General features: G+C 40.2%; 1 protein-coding gene across 3 annotated transcripts in view; it reads left to right on the plus strand.

The window, feature by feature from the left end:
* rsrc1 (arginine and serine rich coiled-coil 1) overlaps positions 1 to 27,829 on the plus strand; it is a 287,203-nt gene that overhangs the window by 110,821 nt on the left and 148,553 nt on the right. For all 3 annotated transcript variants that reach the window (XM_033031151.1, XM_033031150.1, XM_033031149.1), the window contains one exon: positions 23,643 to 23,694. In XM_033031151.1, the coding sequence (XP_032887042.1) occupies positions 23,643 to 23,694 (52 nt within the window). The remainder of the gene's footprint in view (positions 1 to 23,642; positions 23,695 to 27,829) is intronic.

Below are 27,829 nucleotides of genomic sequence, written 5' to 3' on the forward strand. Positions count from 1 at the left end.
TAAAATGGTCGTTGCATCTGGAAAAGTTGGCTGAATTTAGCAGCTTCAAAGGATGCAAGAAATTAAGGAACTCACAACACCCGATAGTTAGATGTATAAGGAACTAAAGAAGGTAAAATTCTGAACCCAAAGGTTCACTCATTTGTGAAGTAGTGAATATTCATTGAAAGAAAGGCAGTGTTCAGCATTTGCCTGTATTATTGTTGCGGGAAAGCACATCAGCTTTACATTCAGATTGCGTAAGGCAATCAGATTCCAATTTTAAAGGTGTAATCAATGAATGCTTCTTGGTTCTTTGAAACTAATAATTTATAATGTGTGGCATGGGCAATGCCGTCAGTTTTCCATGCTGCAAAGGCTTCTTATTTCTAAACGGAAGCATGATAGAATAACAAATAGGCAGAAATAGCCTCTGTAGTATGGATTTTAAATTCTGCTATGATACAATGCTACAAAATCGTGTAAGAATTTATCATTCTCCCATCATACGTGATGCACGCATATTCCCAATATGTTTGGGTGGATATTACAATTGGTAATGCCTCTTGATGTTGTTGTGACTGAACTGGAGCTACTGAAGCTGGTAGATACAATGGTCTTTAATCATCACGACAAGCAAAGAATGTTTCTTGGTGACCCTCTCTGTCAAATCTCCCCAAAAGATAGTTTTTATATTCATAAAGAACAAAGCAGGGATTCAATACAATTTCAGTAGCCACAATAACATAATTTACTTCAACCGTATGAAGCTGACAAATTGTTCCATTGAGTTACATACTTATAATTGGAGCAAACTGTTACGGGCAAAACACCACTGGATGTTCAAACACCCATGCTGGGACAATATAATTCACATAGATGGTCAAAAAGCTTCTGAGGACAAGGAACCCAGATACCTGAAATTAGTGTTGACTGTGAGGGCTGACATTTCAGATACACAAATATCCCAATTATTGATGGGCAGAGCAAATATGCCTATGACCATGTTTGATGTGCTAAGTGACAAAATAAATCTGGTCTGGAAGCTACCTTGATCTCAGTCGCAATGGTGCAAAATAGCATAAACTGGTTGTTTGATGCCTGGTTTGACGGAGGCCAATTAACATAGCCCCATGTTTGGCTGATGCATTCAGAACATCTTGCAATCATGTCCCTTTACAGTCCATATCTCCTGATCAGCCAGACTCTTGCTGTGGGTCAGTGCTCTGTGGACAGTACCCTTTATATTGCTGTTCTTTCAATTTCAAATCTGATTACTGCTTTGCTGTTTACATTAGAACAGGTTTTCCTGAAGACTGATTCTCGTTTGAAATGATGTCTGCTATATCCACCTAATTCGATAACTCCCCATATCATCCCTACAGTGTAGAACGATGGGAGCAATATTTTGTCTTTTTTTTAGCTGCTGAAAGAACCACTTTGATAGTTAATGCAGTTGTGTTTCACAAAGAATGCGTGGTCTGGGAAGTATAGTATGTTCTCCCCTTCACTTACTTAACTACAAGGACAGCCAAAAATTTTTTTCTGATTTAAAACAATGCATTGTTGACATTTCTAAAATGGGGAAGCTTGGCTTTTAATCTACTACAGGAATGTATTTGTGCTCAGGGGTAATATCCCATGTTGCTCATTGTGAACCAAGACGAAAATACACAGGTTATGTTTCTCTCAATGACATACCGTGAATGCCTCGTATGTCCCTCCCAATGTCATGTCTTCCATAGATTTAAAAAAAATATATATGTTTATTTTATTAGAAGCAATTGTACAAGAACAAAGCAATCGGCATGAGAGTTATACAATTTTCGTACAGCTTCATGTTTAACATTTTATAAATTGATACATAAATCGAAAAAAAGAAAAAAGGAAAGAATGAAGAAAAAGAAGAAAGATGCAAAAGAGAGAGAAGAAAAGACCCCTGAACTACCAAAGAGGTGCGAGAAGAAAAAAGAAAAAGGAGAGAAAAAAAAACAGAGATATGCCCCTCTGTCCTTCCCCCCCCCCCCATCCCAAACATCGGTCTTCCATAGATGAGCGTAAACCTTTGCAGGTCAAATTACCTCAAACTATGTGAATGTGTTTAATAAAACAGCATTACTGCCATTGAAAGAAAGGAGGGAACCTCAAACTCCGCAGGTTTCAAGGAAATACGGGACAGAATAAAGCGTAAACGGAGACTCATGACATGCACTGTGTGCCGAATGCTGCAGAAATCCTCCAGTAGTATAAAAATACATCGATGAATTAAAGAGGGAAGTTCGGAAAACAGATTTGGTGCATGAAAAGATAGTGGGTATTTTACCTTTGGCCCCTCAGCGTTCTGCCAGAGATAGCTGACATATGTTGTATCATTTGTTTCATTTGAATGAAGTTGTTGACATAGATTGGGAAGATTTCTGGGGGAAAAAATCTTAATTTCTACCTTTTCATTGATTCCAAGTACTTATGGATCATTGAAGTTAATGTATTCCTTTTACCCTATTAAGTAAACTGATTTAAACAGTTTTTCAGCATATCTTATTGTCAGTTGTGTTTGAAGGTTGGTTTCTCAGGTTATGCAGCCTGAGGCTTCGTCACCGTTTGTAGACCCCCCCCCCCCCTGCTTTAATGGATGATCTCAGTAGGCAGATCTTGGATACACAGCTGCAGAAACTAAGGGCAGTGACAGGAATGGTGTGGGAAGTGTGTGAGCTTGGGTGGTAACATCATGGCAACACTCTTAAAAAGTTCATTCCATATATAAAGGGACAGATGATAACAAAGTGAAAAGTAGGAATGATTCAAAACTTAAATGACAGCCGAGGCAAGAAGATGGAAGATGTATAAAGTTTAAAAAAAAATTCATATTTGTCTTTGCAGAAGAAATGGATGGTAAACACAGTGAAATTAAGTGGGATAAATATTAAATGTTGGAACTGATAAACATCAATGGAGAATTTTTACTGTCTAGAATGTTTAGAAGTTGTTAAGTTGCCAAGCTGAGATAGGCTGATTACCATTTTCTAGTGTCTTCGGCTATGTCACTGGCCAAATGACTAAAGGCTGCTGCTGTATCATTGAGTACAAAGGTGCAAAATGATAAACTGAGTAACCACAAGCCAGTCAGTTTAACCAAGTATAAGATAATGCATTTGGGGAGGTCAGGCACGGCAAAGAAAAACATAATGTTGTGTTACGATATATTCAGGACAAGAGAGGGATCAAGAATGGCAAACTTAGAAATCTCTGAATGTTTGCAGATTATGGAGAAAGATGTTCAGGAAAACATAAGATAGTTGCTTCATAGGATGAGGAATGATATAAATGCATAAAATATTAGTTAAACCACAACTGGAGTAATGTTCATGTTGCTGGTCACCACAACAGATCAAGGAAATGATACCATCAGAGAAGGTGCAAAGGAGACTTACCTGGATTTTGTAGAAACAAGGAATTGCAAATGCTGGTTTATACCAAGATATTCACAAAGTTCTGGAGTAACTCTGCGGGTCAGGCAGCACCTCTGGAGAAAAAGGATGGATGACGTTTCGGGTCAGGACTTCAGACTAAAAGTAAGGGGTGGGAGTCATGGAAAACCAATGTACAATACATCAAGCAGTTAGGAAAGAAAGTGATATTTCAACCTTTATTATATGATCTTGGTATCCCATGCATGCCAGCCATGACAGCTAATATGCATTGTGTGCCATTCTATTAAAAAAACATATGCTTGCCATAGAGAGAGTGGAGAGTAGATTAACCAAGCTGATTCCTGGGTTGCTGAATTTGCTGTCCAAGGAAAGATTTAACAGATTGGCCTGTATTCTTGAGATTGTAAAAGAATAAGAAGCAACCTAATTGAAACTTAAATAATTCTCACAGGCTGACACAGGGAGGATCTTTGCGAAAGGGTGATAGTCTCAGAATAGGGTTATTTTGGACTGAGATTAGAATTTTTTTTCCTTGGGCATTTGTGTTTCTTTGAAATTTTCTGTTCTGGAATTCTGTAGAGGTTTAGTCTTTGACTTAATTCAATTTAGTGATTAATAAAGTTATGATTAATTACTGAATTGGAAATATATATATACACCAAAATACTGTTATGTTGTTTATACTTTATATGTATTGTACAGTATTTTCATGAATGATGGAGCAAGATGGAAGAGCCAGTACCCAGATCCTAATTCTCAAGTTCTAAGAATAGCATTCTTCTGCACTGAGATCCCAAATTCTTATTCCTTCATATTTAATTGTAGTTTGAAATTAAAACATATTTAAGCCTTTCCTGATAGAATTAAATTTAACATTTATGCTTCAAATCGTGGTGGCTCTTCAATAAACGAATTTGGTATTCCGACTGTGCATGCCCATGTCATGGGTCACTCGCGATAAACATTCTCGACAACTGTGCTGCTGCATGTATACAGGTATGCGTTTCATCCGTTGTCATGATCGAACCCGGGTCTCCGGCGCTGCAAGCGCTGTTGAATTGCTACTTGACCGTCCCCGTCACCGCCCGAGTGTCCCATTCCTGTCAAAAGTGACCGCACAACAGGTTAATGAAAAGACTGTGGACGTGCATGTGTAGTGAATGGCTGGGACAAAGCTACACCACCAACTTCAAACCTGGGATCAATGAATCATTTGTGAAATGTTCTTGAAAATTGTGAATTTTACAATAACAATCCCTCATCAAATTGGATCTTGATGGATTAATTCATCTTTGGTAACCATCATTAAATGGGTGCAGGAGCGTTGGCTGCATGTTGCACCTCGTTCCCATATATTCTATTCCATTGACTTAATTGAAACAAAACGTTAGCAGATGAATGTGTTCAAGAAGGAACTGCAGATGCTGGAAGATCGAAGGTACACAAAAATGCTGGAGAAACTCTGCGGGTGCAGTTGAATACTTACTACACCCAATGGTCGCTAGTACTAAATGTACGAGACTGAGGTCAAATGTTTTAACATCACATTTGCCTCTCCAAATGAATTGCATGAGATTCATCCCATTTCCTGTGGTGAATAATGGAGAATAATGGTTGATGGCTTTAAAGAATACAGAGCATTCAATAAAACACCACTATTCTTCTGCCAACAGTTATCTGTGGTCATGTTATCAGAGTATGTATTTGCAGCTCTGTGTGCAGCTAGATAAGTAATTAGAAGACAAAATAATGGAACATTTAAAAACAAATTTAATGCTTGATGACTGAAGGGAAGCAACAATTCGTTCATGCATTGGAAAGTCTCAAAAGTTCAATCTACCATTTCATGACTTGTGAGTTGGAAATTAAGATACTCGGGTTTGTTGTGAGATGCAGAGCACCATTCCCATAAGATTGGATGAGGCAGGAGAAGGTTTGATGCCAAATTTGTTAATAGTGTAGTTATTCTGTTGTATAGTTACCTTTAGAGCATCTGTGACATCTGTCCATGTCTTATTTCAGTCAGTGCCACTAAAAGTCTAAAATGCTGTGACTGAATGAAGATATGTTGCTTTAAAATCCTCATACCATCTGGCAAGATCTTAATTAAACACATAACTGGCAAATCTGGGTGCTGGCTTTCATATGTTAGTTGTGAGCAAGAACTTTAGCAAATGTTAGTTGTGAGCAAGAACATTTGCAAAGTTTGCTTGCAATCTCTTGAGACTGATACAACAAAGACATTTTGATTTAAATTTGTTTTCTCTTGAATTGTTACCTTTCCTGTTTGCTTTTTCAGATCTTAGTATATTTTTACATTTTAACTTAGTAAAAAAGTTATTTTATGCAATATATCAAAACATGTTTATCATTAGCTTCAAAAAGATCTCATTGTGGTACTGGGAAAGTTTAAGTTGTTTCTCATAAATATGAAACCATGAACATACAGATCACGGTTGTAATTTTTTTGTTATCACCATCTGTCAAAGTCATACATTCAGTTGTGCAATCCTTCTAGATCAACATTCTTTCTTCTCAGGAGTTGCATTTTGCATGTTCTTCTGCAGTTATGCATTTTAATTATATTTTGATTTTGTTTTCAATCTGTTTTTCGCCTCTTCCTGTTCAGTTCTGTTTATTTGATTTTCCTATGGTTAAAGCAGTATGGGTGGTGTGGGGTACGGGTCTTCGACGGATAGTCAATATCGATCCCAGCCGGTTATAAATTTCCCTATGACCAGCATAAGCCTTATTTTAAATGGTATTTTCTATCATTTCCCACATCCATCTGTATCAGGTCAAACCAACTTGTTTGTAAATTTGATGTAAATTTGTAACTTCTACATTCAATGCAATTTCTCTTCATTGGTCATCCATATGCTTCTGTTATATTCATGCTTAAATACCACAATGTTGGCATCTACTTCATCATTTTTCGCTTCTGAGGTTTAGACTAAACATGGGACTACTCGTGTACCACTATCAATCCTTTTAGTCATTTCTCTTCATCTTCACTGATTTTTGCGTGATGTCTGTCTTCCGGTGCCTCATTTTAATTTGAAACCTCAATGAGCTCTCAACAGCCTATGACTGCAACCTCCACCACATACAGTGCCCTCCATAATGTTTGGGACAAAGACCCATCATTCATTTATGTGCCTCTGTACTCCACAATTTGAGATTTGTAATAGAAAAAAATCACATGTGGTTAAAGTGCACATTGTCAGATTATAATAAATTTTATACAATTTGGTTTCACCATGTTGAAATTACAGCAGTGTTTATACATCGTCTCCACATTTGAGGGCACCATAATGTTTGGGACACATGGCTTCACATGCGTCTGTAATTGCTCACGTGTGTTTAATTGTCTCCTTAACGCAGGTATAAGAGAGCTCTCAGCACCTAGTCCTTCCTCCAGTCTTTCCATCACCTTTGGAAACTTTTATTGCTGTTTATCAACACGAGGACCAAAGTTGTGCCAATGAAAGTCAAAGAAGCCATTTTGAGGCTGAGAAACAAGAATAAAACTGTTAGAGACATCAGCCAAACCTTAGACTTACCAAAATCAACTGTTTGAAACATCATTAAGAAGAAAGAGAACACTGGTGAGCTTGCTATTTGCAAAAGGACTGGCAGGCCAAAGCAGACCTCCACAGCTGATGACAGAAGAATTCTCTCTTTAATAAAGAAAAACACCATACACCTGTCCGACAGATCAGAAGCACCCTTCAGATGTGGATTTGTCAATGACCACTATCCGCAGAAGACTTCATGAACAGAAATACAGAGGCTACACTGCAAGATGCAAACCACTGGTTAGCTACAAAAACAGTGTGGCCAGGTTACAGTTTGCCAAGAAGTACTTAAAAGAGCAACCACAGTTCTGGAAAAAGGTCTTGTAGACCAATGAGATGAAGATTAACTTATAACAGAGTGATGGCAAGAGCAAAGTATGGAGGAGAGAATGAACTGCCCAAGATCCAAAGCATACCACCTCATCTGTGAAACACGGTGGTGGTGGGGGTGTTATGGCCTGGGTAAGTATGGCTACTGAATGTACTGGCTCACTTATCTTCATTAATGATACAACTGCTGATGTAGCATAATGAATTCTGAAGTGTATAGACACGTCCTATCTGCTCAAGTTCAAACAAATGCCTCAAAACTCATTGGCTGGCGGTTCATTCTGCAGCAAGACAATGATCCCAAACATACTGCTAAAGCAACAAAGGAGTTTTTCAAAGCTAAAAAATGGTAAATTCTTGAGTGGCCGCTAATCACCCGATCTGAATCGGGCCTGGCAGAGCATCACTAGAGAAGACACCCAGCAACTGGTGATGTCCATGAATCGCAGACTTCAAGCAGTCATTGCATGCAAAGGATATGCAACAAAATACTAAACATGACTACTTTCATTTACATGACATTGCTGTGTCTGAAACATTATGCTGCCCTGAAATGGGGGGACTATGTATAAACACTGCTGTAATTTCTACATTGTGAAACCAAAATGTGTAAAAATGGCCTTTATTAAAATCTGACAATGTGCACTTTAACCACATGTGATTTTTTTCTATTACACATCGCAAATTGTGGAGTACAGAGGCAAATAAATAAATGATGGGTCTTTGTCCCAAACATTATGCACCACCACCACTTTATCTACCAAAGCAACCTACTTGACTCAAAGCTTTTGTGAATTCCATGACATTTATTAATTTCTCATTTATGACAGGAAACCTTCAGCTGCCCGAGTTTCAAATTCTCTCAATAACCTCTGCTTCTGTTCTACTCTTGCTTACTATCAAAGCTTTCCAAATTCCATTGCATGGCCAAGCTTTCAGTGAAGATTCTAATGCAATCTATAATTAAGGACTGCACATTTAGAGACATTTAAACTTGATAGGGACAATGAACTGTAAAGCAGATAAAGGGCAATGGAGGCCAATACTTAGGGTATTTTTAAAGCAGAAATTGATAGATTATTGATGAACAAGGGTGCCAAAGGTTACAGGGTGACAGCATTAAATGGGGTTGAGAGGGAAAAGTAGATCAGCCATGAAGGGCCTAATTCTGCTCTTATGATCTTTTGGCCAACTCTTTATCCCTTTCCGTTGTGTTCCAAACACAACCTGACCTGCGGTTAGTTTCAGGCAGTTTTTGTTTTATTATTATAGACAGGCTGTTACTATAGAACATAATTGATTTTTTTTTTAGGAATTAATTACAATAGGTGACTGGGAGATACCAATGGATGTAGTTATGTAAACTTCGGAAAGCATTCAATAGATTTCCATTAAAGAAGTTCTTAGCAGAATGAAGATGTGTGCATTTGAAGGAAACCTATTAACTCAGTTACGGACGAGAGGTCAAGATGAGTTTTATCAATTTATTTTGACAGGATAGGTAGAAGGATTTATCTGTTAAGGCATCATCAATAACGGATGTAATAAAACCAGAGGCAGAGAAATCAAGATTGAAGTTGGGAAGCATCTCTTCACTCAAAGAGTTGTAGAATTTGAAAGCATCAAGCACCCAACAAAATGTTACTAAACTGAGGTGCACAAGTATATATTTCCGAAAGTATAGAGAAATTAGAGAAGCAATATGGGTGAATGGAGTTAGGAGACAACGCTGCCAAGATTTCATTGCAGAGCTGGGCAGATTTAAGGGGCTTCTTTGCTCAAATAAATGTCTGGAAATTGCGTACTTTTTCTTGCGTGTATTACACATGGATGGGATCTTATCAACATTAGATTATGGTGGTGATCATTTCTGGGTGGAATCATTGTAATTGGGCCAGGCAGTCGCTGATGTGAAATCGAAATGGAAAATGTTGCAAATACTCAGCAGGTCGGGCTGCGCTTTTGGGAAGAGAAGCAGACTTAAAATATCCAGAGAAAGACTCTTTCTTCTGACAAAGAATTTTCAACCTGTTATATCAAGTCTTTTGTTCTTCCCACAAATACAGCCTGACCTGCAGAGTATTTCCAACATTTTCTGTTTTTTATTTGGTTTTCTCTTACAAATGTGATTGACTTTATTGCAGCTGACCTTTTCCCAGCATTTGTTTATGTTGATAAGTTCTAGGAGCTGAAATGCCCATCAAGTCTACTCCGTCATTCCTTCATGGCTAATCTACCTTTCCCCCTCAACCGCGTTCACCCCATAACTCCTGACAACCTTACTAATCAAGAATCTAATCATTTTGTTGCACACAAGTAGTGTGTCAGATGTATTTTCATCGCCTCCCCCCTCTCCTCCCCCCCTCTTCCCCCTCTTCCCATCCCCTCTCCATCTCCCCTCTCCATCTCCCCTCTCTCCCCCCCCCCCCCCCCCCCCCCCCCCCCCCCCCCCCCCCCCCCCCCTCCCCCCCCCCCTCTCTCTCTCTCTCTCTCTCTCTCTCTCTCTCTTGCTTTCTCTGCCACGGGGAGAGGGTAGAGAGGGAGGGGGTAGAGGCAGCACCTACCCAGGTCATAGAGCAGAATCCTCCCGAGCTAGGCTGCGGCCTGCGTGCACCAGAGCGAGGCCCGGAGCGATCCGAGGACGGTGAAAAGCAGCGGAGGGCCGGCCGATCGTGCCTTCCACGAGGGTAAGCCCTCCCACCCGCGTGACAGACGATCGGGCAGAGGAGACGGAGAGGAGGTCATCCCCTGTGACGGCCAACACGGCCATTTTTCCACTGCGCTTGTCCGTGCCCACCCTGCAATAACCACCATGTTACAAAACTTGAAGGAGCCCTGGGAAGCGCGCTGCACGACTTGAGCACGTGTTCAATAGCTTCAATCCAGAGCTGGGGGGGGGGGGCGGCTGGGCCACGTAACTCGCAGTTCGTGGAAAACAGTGGGGCTGCGCGTTGAAAATTCTGAGCAGCATGCCACGAGGAGCAGAGGCATTGTGACGTCATCCAGCTCGCTTCAGCACGTTAGATTTTAAAAAGATGTTAAAAACTCGGGAAATAATAAATCAAATTTCAGATGAGGGGATTTTTGAGATCATGAGGTAAATCTCTACCAGAATATGTAAAAATGTCACCGTTACTACGTCGGGTTTTCGAGGAGATGTGAATCAAAGCAAAAGTTCAAGCAAGCAAGCAAGCAAACCCACAAGTAAACATCCAAGATCAGAGTCTTAATATAATATAGATTACGTGCTCCCTTGGTTTTGACAGCTCAAGATAATAGAAACTGCATCACTGGTGGTCCTTTCACTGTTGGCAACCTTTTGTACAATTCACAACAACTGCAAGTTGTGATTGTTGGCCCTTTGATCATCCTGTACTTAGTGGCATGAGGCTGCTCACAGATTGCCAGCACACCGTCGCAAGGGGAGACACAGCCAGACATACAGGAGATGTGTTCTGTGTTCTGCCTTCCCTGCCTATTCCCTCACCTCCCTGCCAACCTTCTACGTAACTGTTCTGGGGAGAGCACATCCGTTTGATGTTCTTCCTTCTGATCGGAATGACAGCACTGTGGCAATTGTGAGATTGTTGAGCAGATCTCTAAGTGAATTGTGCAGGTTCCATTTCACCACCATGCTCAGTGTGCAAACTGCACAGAGAACAGTTTCTAATCAATTTTTTGCTAAAATTCCTGGCGAGGCATCCAGTTGTCTGTAAGCACTTTCCACAGTATATACATTATTTAATATCTCAGGTGAGAGTGAAATGTTACTTCTGGACGCGAAAATTTGATTTTAACATATCACAATATGGAATTACATTTGATACTTCAGCATCTTTATAAAAAAAATAATGTCAAGGTTCTTTAGTAACTTGCCAGTTTCTTTGTTGAACTAAATTAAGGCGCATGTTGCAATCAAAAGCGCTTGAACAATTGGTTGGGAAGAAAGCCAAACTGTAAGAAAGACGACTGCATCTTTATAAAAAAAATAATGTCAATGCCTATACAATTATATCACAATTAAATATGTAGTATTTGTTGAGTTTAGTAAGTTTTGTACATTTTTTGCAGTTCATTTGATAACATGCCTACCTTTTGTACATTATTCATGGTAATATATTTATTGAATAATGTTGAGCTGCAAAATTCATCTTTTAAATTAATACATGGTGTCTCAGCAATGTAATTGATTTATTGTCCTCCCAACAAGGTGAACACATGGTTAGCTACCACGTGAGATGTTTATGGAGTATTTTTCAATGAGGGAACAAAATACCTTTGGAGTGACCTTGCCATATTCGGCATTATATTCAGGTTTCCTTTGTCTCTCACGATGGTTATTTCCATTCTCTTCAATCTTCCTGTACACTGTACATATAATGTGTATAGTGTACATATTTCCCTGAAAGTGGCGTTGCAGGCAGTTAGTGTGGTGAAGAAAGCTTTTGGCATGCTTGCCTTTAGAAATTAGGGAATTGGCTATAGTAATTGGGATGTTATGATCCAGTTGTACAAGGCATTGGTGGAGTATTGTGTTCAATTTTGTTCACTCTGCCTATGGGAAGGATGCCATTCAGCTGGAAAGAGTGCAGAGAAGATTTTGTGGGATGTTGTCATTTTGGTCAGGTTGCGGCACTATTCATTGGAGCAGGAGGCTGAGGGGTGTATAAATTCATGAGAGGAATAGATAGAGTCTTCCCCCCAGAGTAGAGGAACCGAGAACAGGATGGCATAGATTTAAGGTGCGCAGGGAAAGATTTCATAGGAATCTGGGGCAACTTTTTCACAGAGGGGCAGTGAGAATATAAAACAAACTGCCAGTGGAAGTAGTTGAGGCAGGTATAATAACACCATCTAAAATACATTTGACCAGGTTCATTGATAGGAAAGGTTGAGAGGGATATGTGGCAAATGTGGATAGGTGGGAGAAGCTTAGATTGGGTATCCCGGTAGGTGTGGAAGAGTCAGGCCAAGAGGCTGTTTCCATGCTATATGCCTCTTTGATCTGTACCAGCATTGATGTATCTTGGGGTCCATCGCTCCTTGAAAGTGGCAGCACAAGGAGGTAAAATTGTAAAAGCATGTGGTATGCCTGCCGTCATCAGTCGGGCATTGAGTATAAGAATCAGGAAGTCATGTTGCAGCTTTATAAAACATTGATTGGGCTACATTTGGCGTATTTTGTACAGTTCTGGTCGTCCCCTTTACAGGAAGGATGAAAGGGGCAAGGGATCACTAGGGAAATGTATGGGAAAACTGATAGAAATGTATATAATTATGCAAATCATAGATAGGTAGACAGTCGGAAACCATCTTACCAGGGTTGAAATGTCAAAGTGGAGAGCATAACCTTTAGGTCCGAGTGGCAAAATATGAAAAGAGATGGGAGAGGCAGATGGGAGAGTGGTGGATGCCTGGAACACGCTGCCAGGGTGGTGGTGGAGGCAGATATGATACGCATTTAAGAGGCTTTTAGATAGGCACATGGATATGCAGAGATTGTAAGGATATGGAGGAGATTAATTTAACGGTATTATGTTCAGCACATACTTTATGGGCTGAAGGGCCAGTTCCTGTGCTGGACTGTTCTATGTTATGAAAATTGATAGCTATTTCTCCGACGCAATTGTACCAAATTCTTGTGCTACATTTAGAGTAGTTGGTGCTTACAGCATACAATGCAATTTTGGTTTCTATGTATTTAGCAGTAAAAGGGAACCTCGAGTTTTAAATTGCAGCAATTGATCAACCTAAGCATATCATTCAAGAATTACTTCTCTAGGACGATATTTAAAATATATTGGTGCATAGTTTTTTTTATCTATGAAGGTGGCTAGGTGTGGTCTTGCCAAAGGTTGTGATGTTTCCTTGCCAAAGGTTGATGACATTGTGATGACTGAAGTGATATTTCCTTGCCAAAGATTGATGCCAAATTTGGTAAAAATGGTATAGAAAATGTTCAATGACCATTTGGTGGTTGGAAAATATTCCTGACTGAGCCCATCAATCCCTGCTGAATTTTGTGGCCTTGTTGCCATGGCCATCCCACAGAATGGAGTGACCCATGAATGATAAGCAAGTTTTCCCAAATGTGCATTGAAAAAGTAAGTGGTTAGTTTGATTTTCCATTATTTAATTTTAATATTAAAATGTATAAAGTGAAGCTAAGTGCTTAGCTGGAGCCAAAGACCTCCCCCCCCCCCCCCCCCCCCCCCCAATGGGGCACTGTCTCTTGCCCAGAGCAGAGGACCAGAGGACATTGGTTCAAGGTGAAGGGGAAAAGATTTAATAGGAATCTGAGGGGTAACTTTTTCACACAACGTGTGATGGGTGTATGGAACAAGCTGCCAGAGGAGGTAGTTGAGGCTGGGACTGTCCCAACGTTTAAGAAACAGTTAGACAGGTACATGGATATGATAAGTTTGGAGGGATATGGACCAAACACAGGCAGGTGGGACTAGTGTAGCTGGGGCATATTTTAACTCCCCTTGTTACATTCCCATACAGACCTTTCTGCCATATTGATAGCATCTGACCTCCAGCATGTTCTGTACTGCTGGCCATGGAAGTCAGAAGGATGTTGTACTGTAACGGCAGTTATTTTCCAAATTCCTGACAAAAAGTATGTTTCAATCCACAACAAATGGATCTGAGTCTCGCAGACCCTACTAATCAATGCAAAGTTGTCTGGATGAAATACCACATAAGATGTGATTTTCATTCTTTTTCATCCTCCTGTGGATGGGTTGAATTTTAAATTTGGAATTATGTACATTTTTGACAAATGTTGTTATCTAATATATATTTTCTACGCTTGCATGACGGATAGGTTCAGATGTTCACTGCCGTATTAATTCCTAATGACGGATTGTCTATCTATCTACACTTATTGGCATAAAATTAAACCTTTGCTACTTTATAAATAAAAATGCCAATCAGGCGTACCGTTCTCATTTGCAGCCATGATATGTTCATGGCTTCAGTAATTTGATCGTGGCTGATGAAAAGCTGACAAGATTTCCACAGTGCCCCATTAGATAAAAGCTGCGTGAAACCATGGGTTAATCTGCAAACAGATTTCCATGCTTATTACTCTAATGATTTCATCATATTTGATGTACCAGGCAGCATAACCATTTCAGCAGCAGTGCCGTGCTCTGGTTTGATCTCTTCCCTCATTTAATGATGTAGTAATTTAGCTGACCTTTGACTGGTTGCATATCTATTCATAATTGTGTGTCATTCTGATGGGGAAATTACTTTAGAGAAACCAAAGTATTCAGCCTGCTTTCCAAGTCAAAAAATTACAAAAGAAATATTTCATTAATTTTCAAATGATGATATTACATTTAGTGCCTCGGCCTCATGCATCAAAATATGAAAAATGCTCAGTTACTGTATGTGCTTAATCTTAATGGTATCTGTGGATGTCAAGGGCATGGAGGAAATTAAATCGGAAAGTGCAGATAGACCTAAGACGATATTATCTACTGATGATTGCAGTTTTGATAGGTATTTTAGTGGATTTCATTTCGCAGAATGGTAGATGATGAGTTGGGCACCAGATTTTCTCATTTTTCTTCTACATGATTTATGTGAATTCTGTATGAAACTTTTTGCAGAAGCACAGTTACTGGAGATGAGAGCTAAATTAATGCACTAGGTTTCCATCTCTGCTTCATGCACAAATGTCAGGGCACAATCACAGAACTGTCCACATCATTATTCAGAGTTGTTTACATTTAAAATATGTAATGGAATATGTTCAGCATAATAAGTGGAAATAAAAGTTTTACAAACATTTTTAAAGGTCATGAAGTTTGAGAAATGTTGCATAGCTCCTGAAATATCATTGACGCAATATAAATGATTGTATTATAGCTCTATTCACCTTTAAAGGAGCATTGGAATCAACTGTTCCACCATTTTCACATTGTATGTGCTAAAGCATTTTCCCATGGTGTATTAGCATATGAAAAATAGGAAGACATTTTGCTGAAAGAGTACATTTAAAGATGTACAATAACACTAGAGAAATATATTTTGTCAGGAAAAGGCTAAAACAAACATGAGCCTATTTCATTAAGTTTTGAAGAGGCTGGCACAAGTTCTATTCCCAATAATGGACTTTATTCTGATTATGATAATTAATAATATTTTCATTTGGAAAAAATGCAGGATTTTTTAGTTTGCATTCCTCATTCTAAATGGTGCCTTATTTTACCTTCATTTTACTCAAGTATTACATGTAAACAACTGCGTACCTAGAAGGTATAAACGGGAATGAAGATATGACTTGCAATCTATATCTTATTACTAATTTAAGTGGCCTTTAAGATGCATAAAGAATATTATTTTAAGATGTGATTATCTTAATACGTATGATTGGATGTACTGAACAAGTCACGCCCAGAGAATGGCTACGATGACTGAGATGAAATCACCCAGAAATGTTGAATGATTGTCAATGAATGTGGCATACAGAAACATTAGAGATACTACGTTAGCATCAATTTTAGTTTAAGAATGAACAATCTGAATAATATAACAACTACGATTAATAAACAAAAACAATGAAACAAAAACAGTCAGCTGGAGAGGCAGCATCTGTAGAAAGATAAATGGAATTACATTTCAGATTGTAGACCCTTTGTGTAAATATAAGAAAGCAAAATTAGTTCAGAAGGAGTGGAGAAGAAATGGGAATTTCTCTAAGGCCAGGTTTGCCATTATTTCCCAATCCAATTTCTGGGAAAATGCTGCAAATTGGAGTCCCCTGCTAATTCCATCCATGGTCCAACATCAGAGTGCAATTGGAGATTTTTTGTAAATAGCAGCCAGCATTCACATGGGAGTCCTCATCTTTGTGCACTCCATTGGAGAATTGGCAACGTTTCCCTGTTAAACCTGGCTCAGCGACTCATGAGCAGCAACAAACAAGCCTGGCATGTGTCTGGATTCTTTTTATCAGAAAACACAAAAGTACTTAACAATCTGTTACTTTTGAATGTACTTGTAGTTGTAGACAAATGGGCATTTGCATGGATCCTGCAGCAGGGTTTTGTGTATACACAGTATGTCAAAAGATTGTTTGCACTGTGCTTTTTTCACATGGTAATGTCTTTAGGCTTTATGATTCACAGTTTTAAAATATGGATTGTTATATCAGAAGCCACTTTCTTCTATGGTTTCAATCATTTTTGAACAGATGTGTTCTCTTTGGAGAAACAAAATGAGAACAAAAATCAAGCATTAAGTATTTTGTGTGATGAAACTCTTTTTTAATTCAGCATTAATTTCACTCAATGTCACAAACAGTTTGTCAACAAAATGTGACTTTTTGCACCAGTGTTGGTGCCTTGGGTGAAAATTGCAAGAGACTCATCAATGATATATGGTGAACGAATGGGTCGACTGGGCTTGTATTCATTGAAATTTAGAAGGATGAGAGGGTATCTTATAGAAACATATAAAATTCTTAAAGGATTGGACTGGCTCAATGCAGGAAAAATGTTCCCGATGTTGGGGGAGTCCAGAACCAGGGGTGACAGTTTAAGAATAAGGGGTAGGCCATTTAGGACTGAGATGAGGAAAAACCTTTTTCATCCTGAGAGTTGTGAATCTGTGGCATTCTCTGCCACAGAAGGCAGTGGAGGCCAATTCACTGGATGTTTTCAAGAGAGAGTTAGATTTAGCTCTTGTGGCTAAAGGAATCGGATTTGGGGAAAAAACAGGAACAGGTTGCTGATTTTGGATGATCAGCCATGATCATATTGAATGGCAGTGCTGGCTCAAAGGGCCGAATGGCCTACTCCTGCACCTATTTTCAATGTTTCTATGGTTCTATGTCAAGCCATGCCAAAATATTCATATCAATTGGTCAACATTTCAGATCTCACCATTTCAATTCATGTTTTTGTCCTGTCCCCTGGTGGGTCAAAGCCAATTGTTGTTTGTGGAGGGTGAGGTTGAGAGCTGTGGGTTAAGCTCTAGCATTTCTGAGCTTTACCAGCCTGGTTTAGAGCCATGTTGCTTTGCTCTGAAGTCCTGGCCTTCCGGCTAATAGGTTATTTTCAGAACAGCAATCCGTAAAGAGGACATCCAGTTATTCCCAAGACTGGGAAATCTACTGGTCCAGCAATCAGCTGGAGGACAGGTCATGGAAGTATCCATGCTGCATCAAAGCCCTGAGCAACAATAGAATCCAGAGTCACAATGGCAGCAAACATTGCTGGTTGTATGAGGGATGGTCATGGCTGCACTGCAATAGAGCCCTGTACTTCTGCCACTCAACACTAAACCATGATTGGGTGCACAAATGTTGAAAAGGAGCTTATAAACCACTTCCTGCAAAATGTTAGCTCCGTGTTTCAAGTAAAGGTGTGGAGGTGGACAACCAAGACATTGACATTTCATGCAAGTTTTTGGGCAGACAAGATTGTGCCCAAGCATCTCCAAGCAAATTCTCCAAATGCCATCATTTATGGACCACCTTTGTTCCAATCTATGATTGCCCAAGCAGCTGAAGATTCCTCCTTTTGATTTATTGCTACAGACAACAATTGGTAGTGCCATCTGCAAGAAAGAAGGAGAAATGAAATGAACGTGCTTCACTAAGTACGTGGAATAGCATCTTGGTTATAATAGCTGCAGTTAAATAAGTGTGAGATGTGGTCTTTCTAAATTGCAATTTTAATTAACTTAACCAGCTGAAAGTAGGCATTCATCTCTCTGACTATTTTCTCACACTTTCACATCATTTGAATATTGAATGACTTCCTGGGCTCCAATGTGTGCTCGATCTCTGCAATTCTTTATCTCCTCCTCCAAGATGTGGATCTTGAAATGGGTGAACCTCTCCTTACTTATGTTACAATTTTTCAGTGCATTGCTGTCAAGTCTGTGTCATGATGAGAAAAACATTTTTCACACAGAGAGTGGTGAATCTGTGGAATTCTCTGCCACAGAAGGTAGTTGAGGTCAGTTCATTGGCTATATTTAAGAGGGGGTTAGATGTGGCCCTTGTGGCTAAAGGGATCAGGGGGTATGGAGAGCAGGCAGGTACAGGATTCTGAGTTGGATGATCAGCCATGATCATATTGAATGGTGGTGCTGGCTCGAAGGGCCGAATGGTCTACTCCTGCACCTATTTTCTATGTTTCTATGAGATTCAGCAGTGATTCTACTTTCCTTAGAGAGGTACAGGTGTAACCCATTCATGCTCTAACTTTTGCACATAAGTACCCCTTAAAATACTTGGACTTCACACACGTAAATGGATAAGAATATACAATTGGTATTTTCAATGTGCCCAGGCTCTTGCATCCTTCTACTGTCCTTGGTGTTATAGACAATAGGTGCAGGGGTAGGCCATTCGGCCCTTCGAGCCAGCACCGCCATTCAATGTGATCATGGCTGATCATCCCCAATCAGTACCCCGTTCCTGCCTTCTCCCCATATCCTCTGGCTCCACTATCTTTAAGAGCCCTATCTAGCTCTCTCTTGAAAGTATCCAGAGAACCGGCCTCCACCGCCCTCTGAGGCAAAGAATTCCACGCACACCACTCTCTGTGTGGAAAAGTGTTTCCTCATCTCCGTTCTAAATGGCTTACCCCTTATTCTTAAACTGTGGCCCCTGGTTCTGGACTCCCCCAACATCGGGAACATGTTTCCAGCCTCTAGCGTGTCCAAACCCTTAATAATCTTACATGTTTCAATAAGATTCCCTCTCGTCCTTCTAAATTCCAGAGTATACAAGCCCAGCCGCTCCATTCTCGCAGCATATGACAGTCCCGCCATCCCGGGAATTAACCTTGTAAACTGACACTGCACTCCCTCAATAGCAAGTATGTCCTTCCTCAAATTAGGGGACCAAAACTGCACACAATACTCCAGGTGTGGTCTCATCAGCTGACAGTAAGTCCTATCCATGGAGAGCACATATTTACTAATCAAGTAGTTCATGTTAACATTGAAAATATCTTTGTCCATTGTGAACCAGATAAAATGAAGCCAATTCAAAAGTGTCCATCCATTGAATGAATGAATAAGTTTATTGGCCAAGTATTCACATACAAGGAGTTTGCCTTGATGCTCCGCCCGCAAGTGACAACGACATACAGTGACAGTTAGGAATGACACATAAAACATTAAACATTAATATTAGAACATTATTGATTAAACATGTGAATTAAATAAAATACCAGAGCAAAAGGAGGCTACAGATTTTTGGTTATTGAGTAGAGCTACTGCTCGTGGATAAAAGCTGTTTTTATGTCTGGCTGTGGCAGCTTTGACAGTCCGGAGTTGCCTTCCAGAGGGGAGTGATTCAAAGAGTTTGTGGCCAGGGTGAGAGGGGTCAGAGATGATCTTACCCGCTCGCTTCCTGGCCCTTGCAGTGTACAGTTCATCAGTGGAGGGAAGGTTGCAGCCAATAACCTTCTCAGCTGATCGGACGATTCGCTGCAGCCTCCGGATGTCGTGCTTGGTGGCTGAGCCAAACCAGACCATGATGGAGAAGGTGAGGACAGACTCTACGATGGCCTAATAGAATTGGACCATCATTGGCTGTGGCAGATTGGGATTTAAGGTCCCTGGAGATGATGGTTCCCAGGAACTTAAAAGACTCCACTAACAAGTCCCGCAGCCATTCAAAGCCGCGCCGGGCGATGATGTAAGGCCCTGCTCCAGGTACTCTTCAACCCCGCAATGCGGGCGTGAGAAGTCGCCGTTGCGGAAGCCTCGAAAAGCGGTCTCCTAGCAGGGACCCGCGGGCTCCCGGTGTCACCGTCCACCAGACCTGCGGTAAGCCTCCGAATCTCCAGGGTCGGGTCGCAGCAGCGCGCCACCACAGCTCCACCTGCTCCGAACTCGGCCAGCTCCATGATGGTAAGTAGGTCCGCAGCTCCACGACTGGAGCCCCAGGTCGTTCCGGTTGGAGGCCGCCCACGGTGCTCAGCCCCAACGACAACGGAGACCCGACAAAGAAAAGGTCGGGTTCTCCTTACAGGGAAAATATTTTAAAAGTTTCCCCACCCCCAGCCCCCCACACACATACCCAGTTAAAAAATAAAAACTACATTCAAACGAGACAAAAAATAATAAAAAGACAGACGGACTGCAGAGGCGGCTGCGACGTGAGTCGCGCCGCCCACCCTCAATTCCACTGTCTTAAGAGCATTGAGCTCCAGGTTGTTGCGATGGCACCAGGCCGCCAGTAGTGTCACTATCTGTCTGTAGGCAGATTCTTCCCCATCCTGGATCAGTCCAATCAGGGTTGTGCCGTCCGCAAACTTGAGAAGCTTGACAGAGTAGTCACTGGAGGTGCAGTCATTGATGTAGAGAGAGTAGAGGAGAGGGTAGAGTATGCAGCCTTGTGGTGCTCCTATGCTGAGGGTTTGCGGGTCCGAGATGTGCTTTCCCAGCCTCCCATGCTGCTTCCTGTCTGTCAGAAAGCTGTTGATCTACCAACAGAGGGGTTCAGGCACAGTCAACTCGGAAAGTTTGAAGTGTAGTAGCTCTGGCACAACGATGTTGAATGCTGAGCTAAAATCAACAAACAAAATCCTCGCATTGTAGACTGGTTTCGGAATCTGGGAATGGCATTTAATTGCTGTCAGTTTTTGTTGACCAGGATATGCATTTTTTTTTGTGAGCAATGTGTATTTGAAACGTGTGTAGGTCTATTAATTGGAATTTGGACTCTTCTGGGTTCTTGGGAGAGAGAGGGGTAAAGGGCTAGGTTTTGGCTAAATTGCAAATTAATTTTGTTGCATTTTAATTTTTAAGAAACTAATGCAAATACTTCAGTAAAAATTCTAAAAAAAATCATTATTTTTATTCTACTAATATCATTCAGAAATTTGGTGCAGTTGGTGTAATGTCTATATGAATGTAACTTCCTGTTAAGTGGTCAAACCTCCATCACCAGCTGAAGATGCAATTGCTGCAATGTTCACTCATGAACAGCCAACTTTAATGGCCGATAATATAATATATATGGAATTATTATTAGAACTTGCTGAACATTACCAGTACTATTGAAATGGACCAAGCATACAAGATGCGACTTTACTCCACACAAGATCCATTTTGAATTCAGTTTTATTGGTTGCTTGAAAGAAGTTTGTGAAAAAAGGTTTTTAAAGCTGAACTTTATTTTAACTGTGAGAAGGAATGATACCTATCATGTACAATGCTTGCCCTGTAGATCAACATTTGCTCCACGGAGAATGGTTTAGACAAATAGTGTGAACATTACTAAGAGGAACCTAGATAATGATATGAGAGAGAAGGGAATGGTTCCAATTCCCTTTCATTGTAGTTTTTTAGTAATTTGGTGCCAGATTTAGCTGGAGCAAATTCTCTGGCTGGATCTGGCTGGGTATGTCCTACCTCTACCTGCTCTGGTTGCCAAAGTCCTATCATGCTGGCCAGAGCATCCCAGAAGCCAGGAGCAAAATGACCAGCTGCAAAGTCCTCAGCCACATGTAGCGGAAATGCTGGGGAGCTTTCTGAACCAGCCTCCAGTTAAAATTTGAATTTAATTGAAAGGCAGCATGGAAATGGGCCCTTCATTCCACCAAGTCCACGCCAACCCTCGATCACCAGTTCACACTAATTCTTACACAGTTATCCCACTTTTGCATCCTCTCCTTACACACAAGGGACGATTTACAGAGGCCAATAAGCCCACAAATCTGCACATCTTTGGAATGTGGTAGCAGCACAGAGAATAAACCCACGCAGAGAGAACATGCAAACTCCACACAGACAGCACCTGAGATCAGGATTGAACCCAGGTCTCTGGCTCTGTGAGCAACAGCTCTACCAGCAGTACCCACTCTGCCGCTTAAAACAAATAAACAGTTGCAATTAAAATAATTAAAATAGGCAGATAATTAGTGGGCCATGTTGTGCTCATTAAGAGGTAAATGTAGACAAAAATGCAGAAGAAACTCAGCGGGTGAGGCAGCATCTATGAAGCTGCCTCACCCGCTGAGTTTATCCAGCATTTTTGTCTACCTTCAATTTTCCGGCATCTGCAGTTCCTTCTTAAACAAGAGGTAAATGTATGTATTTTTACAGTAAAATGTAACTATTAAAGCCAAATCTAAAACTCAACGCGTTGCGTTATTTGATCTCTGTTGACATATTGGTAACCAGTAGCATCTCAGTTAAATTCAGCAGGCGGGAATTGGGGAGGATTTGGACTTGGAACCTATGCAATGATCTATGTTGTGTGCATAAATGGATGAGAACATAACTTGTCTCGACTGTGATAGTCACCCGATTGGAATAGCCTGTTAAGATTTACAGCCAAAGTAAATAAATCAAGAATGGCCATTTTGGTACACGAGTACAGGTTTGGTGCATCCCGGTCAGGATCCAATGCCTTCAGGAAATGAAGGAACAGAAGATAATTGGCAGCAATAAAAGCAAAATTAAGTGCCCTTTTCAAAAAGCTTTGCTATGGGACTCTGAGTTATAGGTATTACAATATATATGTTACTGTTTTCTTGTCCTTATAATTTTGTCATGCCTTTAGTTTGTATTAATTTATACACCACTATGTAATAGATATGTTTGCATCTCACCAAGTTGCAAAAAGTGTGATTTTGATAATTCTTGAAGCTACAATAAATCTGAGGATTTGTGTGGGGGAGGAGGAGGTTGATGTCTTTGAAGGATTATGCAAATGTGAACATTTCTTTGCTGAATGGGATTGCAGGAAGCTCTGGTGGCACATATGTATGAACTGACTATGCAAATCCTCAAATAATCTAATGATCCCAAACTACAAAGAATTAAAGCAAACTTCACATCTTTTTTTATTTGTTGAAACTTCATTATTTTATAATAGATGCAGCACAGCAGCATGAATGCAAAAATGAAGTGTCCTTTTTGTGTGACAGAGGTATTGAAGGGAAAAATACACTTTGGATTTGAGGGCTATTGCTCATAGTGCGATTAATATTTTAAAAACTTATCACCTTACATTTTGCTGCTTAACACTGAACAGCTTTGAGAGAGAAAGTGTGACATATAGTGTTTCGACTAGGAATCGGAAACACTTAAAGAATTATGTAAAATACCTCACATTATTTAGTGTTGTCTTGTTCCATTCTTAATCATAAACTAAGAGTATGCCACCGATCATTCAACTGTTTGCTGAGTGGTGTATCTTTTTGATTACATATTAATTGTATAGTGTCGTGCACAGTTGTTCTTTTATTTTTTGATGAATGAAAATCCTTTCCTGTGTCATCATTAATAACCAAGTCCATTATATGTGATGTGCGTTTTATCTTTTGTTGTTTTGCAGTCCCCTGCGGAACAGGCAAAAGCAAGACTGCAGTTGGTCCTCCAGGCTGCCGGTAGGTCATGGGAATGAAATATCATGTTGTAGAAACATAGACAACAGGTGCAGGAGTAGGCCATTCGGCCCTTCGAGTCAGCACCGCCATTCAATATGATCATGGCTGATCATCCAAAATCAGTACCCCGTTCCGGCTTTCTCCTCATATCCCTTGATTCCCTCAGCCCTAAGAGCTCAATCTAACTCTCTCTTGAATACATCCAGTGAATTGGCCTCCACTGTCTTCTGTGGAAGAGAATTCCACAGATTCACAACTCTCTGAGTGAAAAGGTTTTTCCCCATTTCAGTCCTAAATGGCCTACCCTTATTCTTGTGCTCCGTTAGTGAAATATTATGCAGGATGCCTGATCATCTAAGCTTGAATCCTCGATACATTTTATTTTAGTTTAGAGATATAGCGCGGAAACAGGCCCTTCGGCCCACCGAGCCGACAACGACCAGCAATCCCCACACATTAACACTATCCTACACACACTAGGGACATTTACACCTAGCCAATCAACCTACAAACCTTTGGAGTGCGGGAGGAAACCGAAGATCTCAGAGAAAACCCACACGGTCACAGGGAGAACGTACAAACTCCGTACAGACAACACCCGTAGTCGGAATCGAACCGGGCTCTCTGGCACTGCAAACTCTGTAAGGCAGCAACTCTACCGCTGCACGACCATGCCGCCCAATTGTGCACATGTTCTCAACAGATAGTTTATATTTTCACCAAACACATTATTTTTTTAGTTGTTAAAATAAACTTTACGTCACTAGAAAATAAACTGAGTTCATATTTTTTCCTCAGGAAAGCTATTAACATAAACTAAGTTTACTGAAAGCAGATTCTGAAATTGGTTGTTAATTAGTTTTGTGCAAATTTGTTGGCAGATATGATTTTTTTTGTAGCTGCCAAGTTCCTTCAATTTTTTTTAAAGTGACATTCAAAGACTTAAAGACAAGCTTTCACAAAAAATGTTGAATCAACTCAGATAAGGAACTTGGCAAATTTCAAATTAGCTGTTCAAGAAGAAGGATTTTACACATCCTTGGATGGATATTCTTTATGATTTAAATATTTTGAAGTTATTAATTTATTATGTCAATATGCTTGAAATACAACTGATATATTCTTGTTGGCAAACAATACCTTTTAACTAATCAAACTGAACTGATTTTTCAAATGTATTACATAAATATTTTGTAATTATTTTTGCAGCTCGAGAATATAGCTTTACTTACGGTACTGATACTGTTTTACTTTAGTGGCTTTTTAGTGATGAAGATGAAAATGTATATATGCACATTAGGGAGGTAGAATGAGGAATATAGTATCCAGGCGTGGCAATGGAGGCTGGTTGTTCTAGAAAGATGCATCTGGTGCCGAGGTTGCAGTTGCAAAACTGTTAGTGTTCCCTGTCATTACTTTGTAAAACTGACACCAATTTCTGTTGTTTGCACATTAGTGGTTGAACTCAGAAACGTGGATGTTGCAATCGTGCCCAACTCCTCCAAGAGTGTTCATTTATTTGAAGTGAACTCCACATTCTAGCTATCGAGACCATTAAAAACATTGAATGAGTTGTGATTTTAAGTCACGGTGTTGTTGCACAGTCTCACCAGACCAATGGGCTGTTCGTTTCAGTGTCATTGCTTCCTTCCAATGATAAAAATTCATTTGTTTACTAAAAATGTTTTGTAAACACTTTTATGGTACTGATATTTAAGATATGTTCCCAGAAAAGAGAATGCTAATTGAACATTGCTAAAAAGGATAATTGTAGCATTATGTTTCAGAGTTGGCTACTGATTGTCACACTCTGTTGGCATCTTGGCTCTCCTTGATGCCGTGCCAGAAACTTGGCATGAACCCCTGTCATCTTGGTTGCTGCACAGTGCTGTAACCGGATACCAGTGCAAATCCAGCAATGTATCACTGCGTGACTTCTTGTGGGAGGATGCTAGTGAGGGCTTGTGTCAGGTCGGCTGAGACAAGTGATACGACCCCTCAGCTCTGATCTGCGGGATTCACAGCACACTCCGCTCGGCTGGCACAGTGAGTGCAATCATGCAGGGGATTGGGAACAGTCACTGCATGTATTGCAAGATCACCCTGATCCCATGCTCTATCTCATCACCTATTATATGTGACAAAAACTGCTCTCTGTCCCTCACTTTGTTTAGCTATATCATTCTGCCGACCCATTTTTCCATGGTTAAAAGGTATTTCATTGGCACATGTACCTAGCTACAGTGAAATTCTTTTTTTGCCTACAGTTCTGTGACAATCCTTTTATATGAATAAGAATGTGATGGCCAGAACCACTATTGAACTTATATCATGCAAACATTTTAGACAGATTTGTGCAAGCAGACACAGAGATCAGCAGTGAAGTCATGATGAAGCAACCACTGCAATTGAAAAATTCTCAGACACCAAAATAAAAATAACAGATTTTATTTTGCCATCGTTTTACAGCAACTGAATAAGGTTTGGGATATACATTCAGGCTCAAGCCAACTATTGAAATACACAGGAATTGTGTGTGGCACTACCCAGGAAGGCACAAAAATGCGGAGAGACAAGCAGCTGCAGATGCTGGAATCCTGAGCAAAACATTTTTGTGTGTGTTTTGCTCAGGATTCCAGCATCTGCAGTTTCTTGTTGCTGTGTATTCCTGCCTCCCTGGGTAGTCAAGCACTTTGTGCTGGAGGAACTCAGTGGGTCAGGCAGCATCTGTGGAGAGAATGGACAGGCGATGTTTTGGGTAGGGACCTTTCTTAAACACGCAGGCAGCATCTAAAGAAAGAGATACAGAGTTTGTGAGAGACGTTCTATTGGAGGGTCTACGGCCTGAAGTGCAATGTGTGTTTCCAGCATGTTCTGTTTTCATTCAAGATTTCCAGCACCTGAAGATTTTAGATATTTTGTTTAAAATTGTTTTCAGATTTTACACTGTTCACTATTATATTTAGACGCCATCAGAGAAATACTTGAAAGCAGTGAAACATGTAATTATGACCTCAATAATTTTTATAAAGCATCCCTCTATTATTTCCTGTGTGTTATTCTATACAATGAAATACAATCTATTTTTTTCAAAGAAGCTTTTTAATACAATTTTAATGTAAGGAGAGAATAAAAATGCATAAGCTTTGATATTCGGTAGATCCCCAAAACTACTGATACAGTGAATTGTTGTTGAAATATGATATGCAGAGTTTACCTCAAGAAATAAAACACTTTTGGGTATTTCCTCTTACTTAAAATATATTCAGTTTTTTTTCTGCAAAATACTTACATGCATTATTTTCTCCATATTTCTTAGCTCTCTGGTGTCCTGCACTATATAAGAATCAATTATTCCGGTAATCCATTGTGATTTGGGCATTTCAGCTGAATATTTTTATTCTTCCAGATCATTAGAATAGGTAGAATAGGTTATTTATTGTCTCCACACCACACTGTCACCACACTCTAACGTTCTATATCATGGTATGTCTATCCAGCAGAGTCGGTACCATAGTCTTCAGAACATTTTTGTTTGAACATATGGATGTGCCACATTTTCAATAAAGACACCATTGCACATACAGTAGATGAGGACTTGAATCAATTTGCTCTGATCAGCCATTATGCTTCTGTAGTTAGGTTTAGAGATATAGTAAAAAACAGGCCTTTCAGCCCACTGAGTCCATGCTGATCATTAACACTAGTTTTATGTTATCCCACTTTCTCATCCATTCCCTACAAAATAGGGGCAATTTTACAGCGGCCAATTAACCTGCAAAAGTGCACCTCTTTGGGCTGAGGAAAGAAACCCATGCAGTCACAGTGAGTACGTCCACTCTCCACAAAGACAGCAACCAGAGGTCAGGATCGAACTGAGGCCTCTGGCGCTGTGAGGCAGTAGCTCTACCAGCCGCGCCACTGTGATGCCCTTATTTATGCCACATTCAACTAGTTCAAACTGTCAATCACCGGTGGGTATTAACTTTTAAATTACAGGTATCTATTTCCTAAATTTGGAGTCACTTTTCTTGAAGGACAGCTTTACACATGGTAACTGAGATTTCACATGTGGCTTTTTCAATTCTCCACTCCACCTTAGACTGCAATTTCTGACTTTACTCAGTTCTTGTGT

This window comes from Amblyraja radiata, chromosome 13 (genome assembly GCF_010909765.2).
Source record: "Amblyraja radiata isolate CabotCenter1 chromosome 13, sAmbRad1.1.pri, whole genome shotgun sequence".
In the NCBI taxonomy this organism is placed as follows: domain Eukaryota; kingdom Metazoa; phylum Chordata; class Chondrichthyes; order Rajiformes; family Rajidae; genus Amblyraja; species Amblyraja radiata.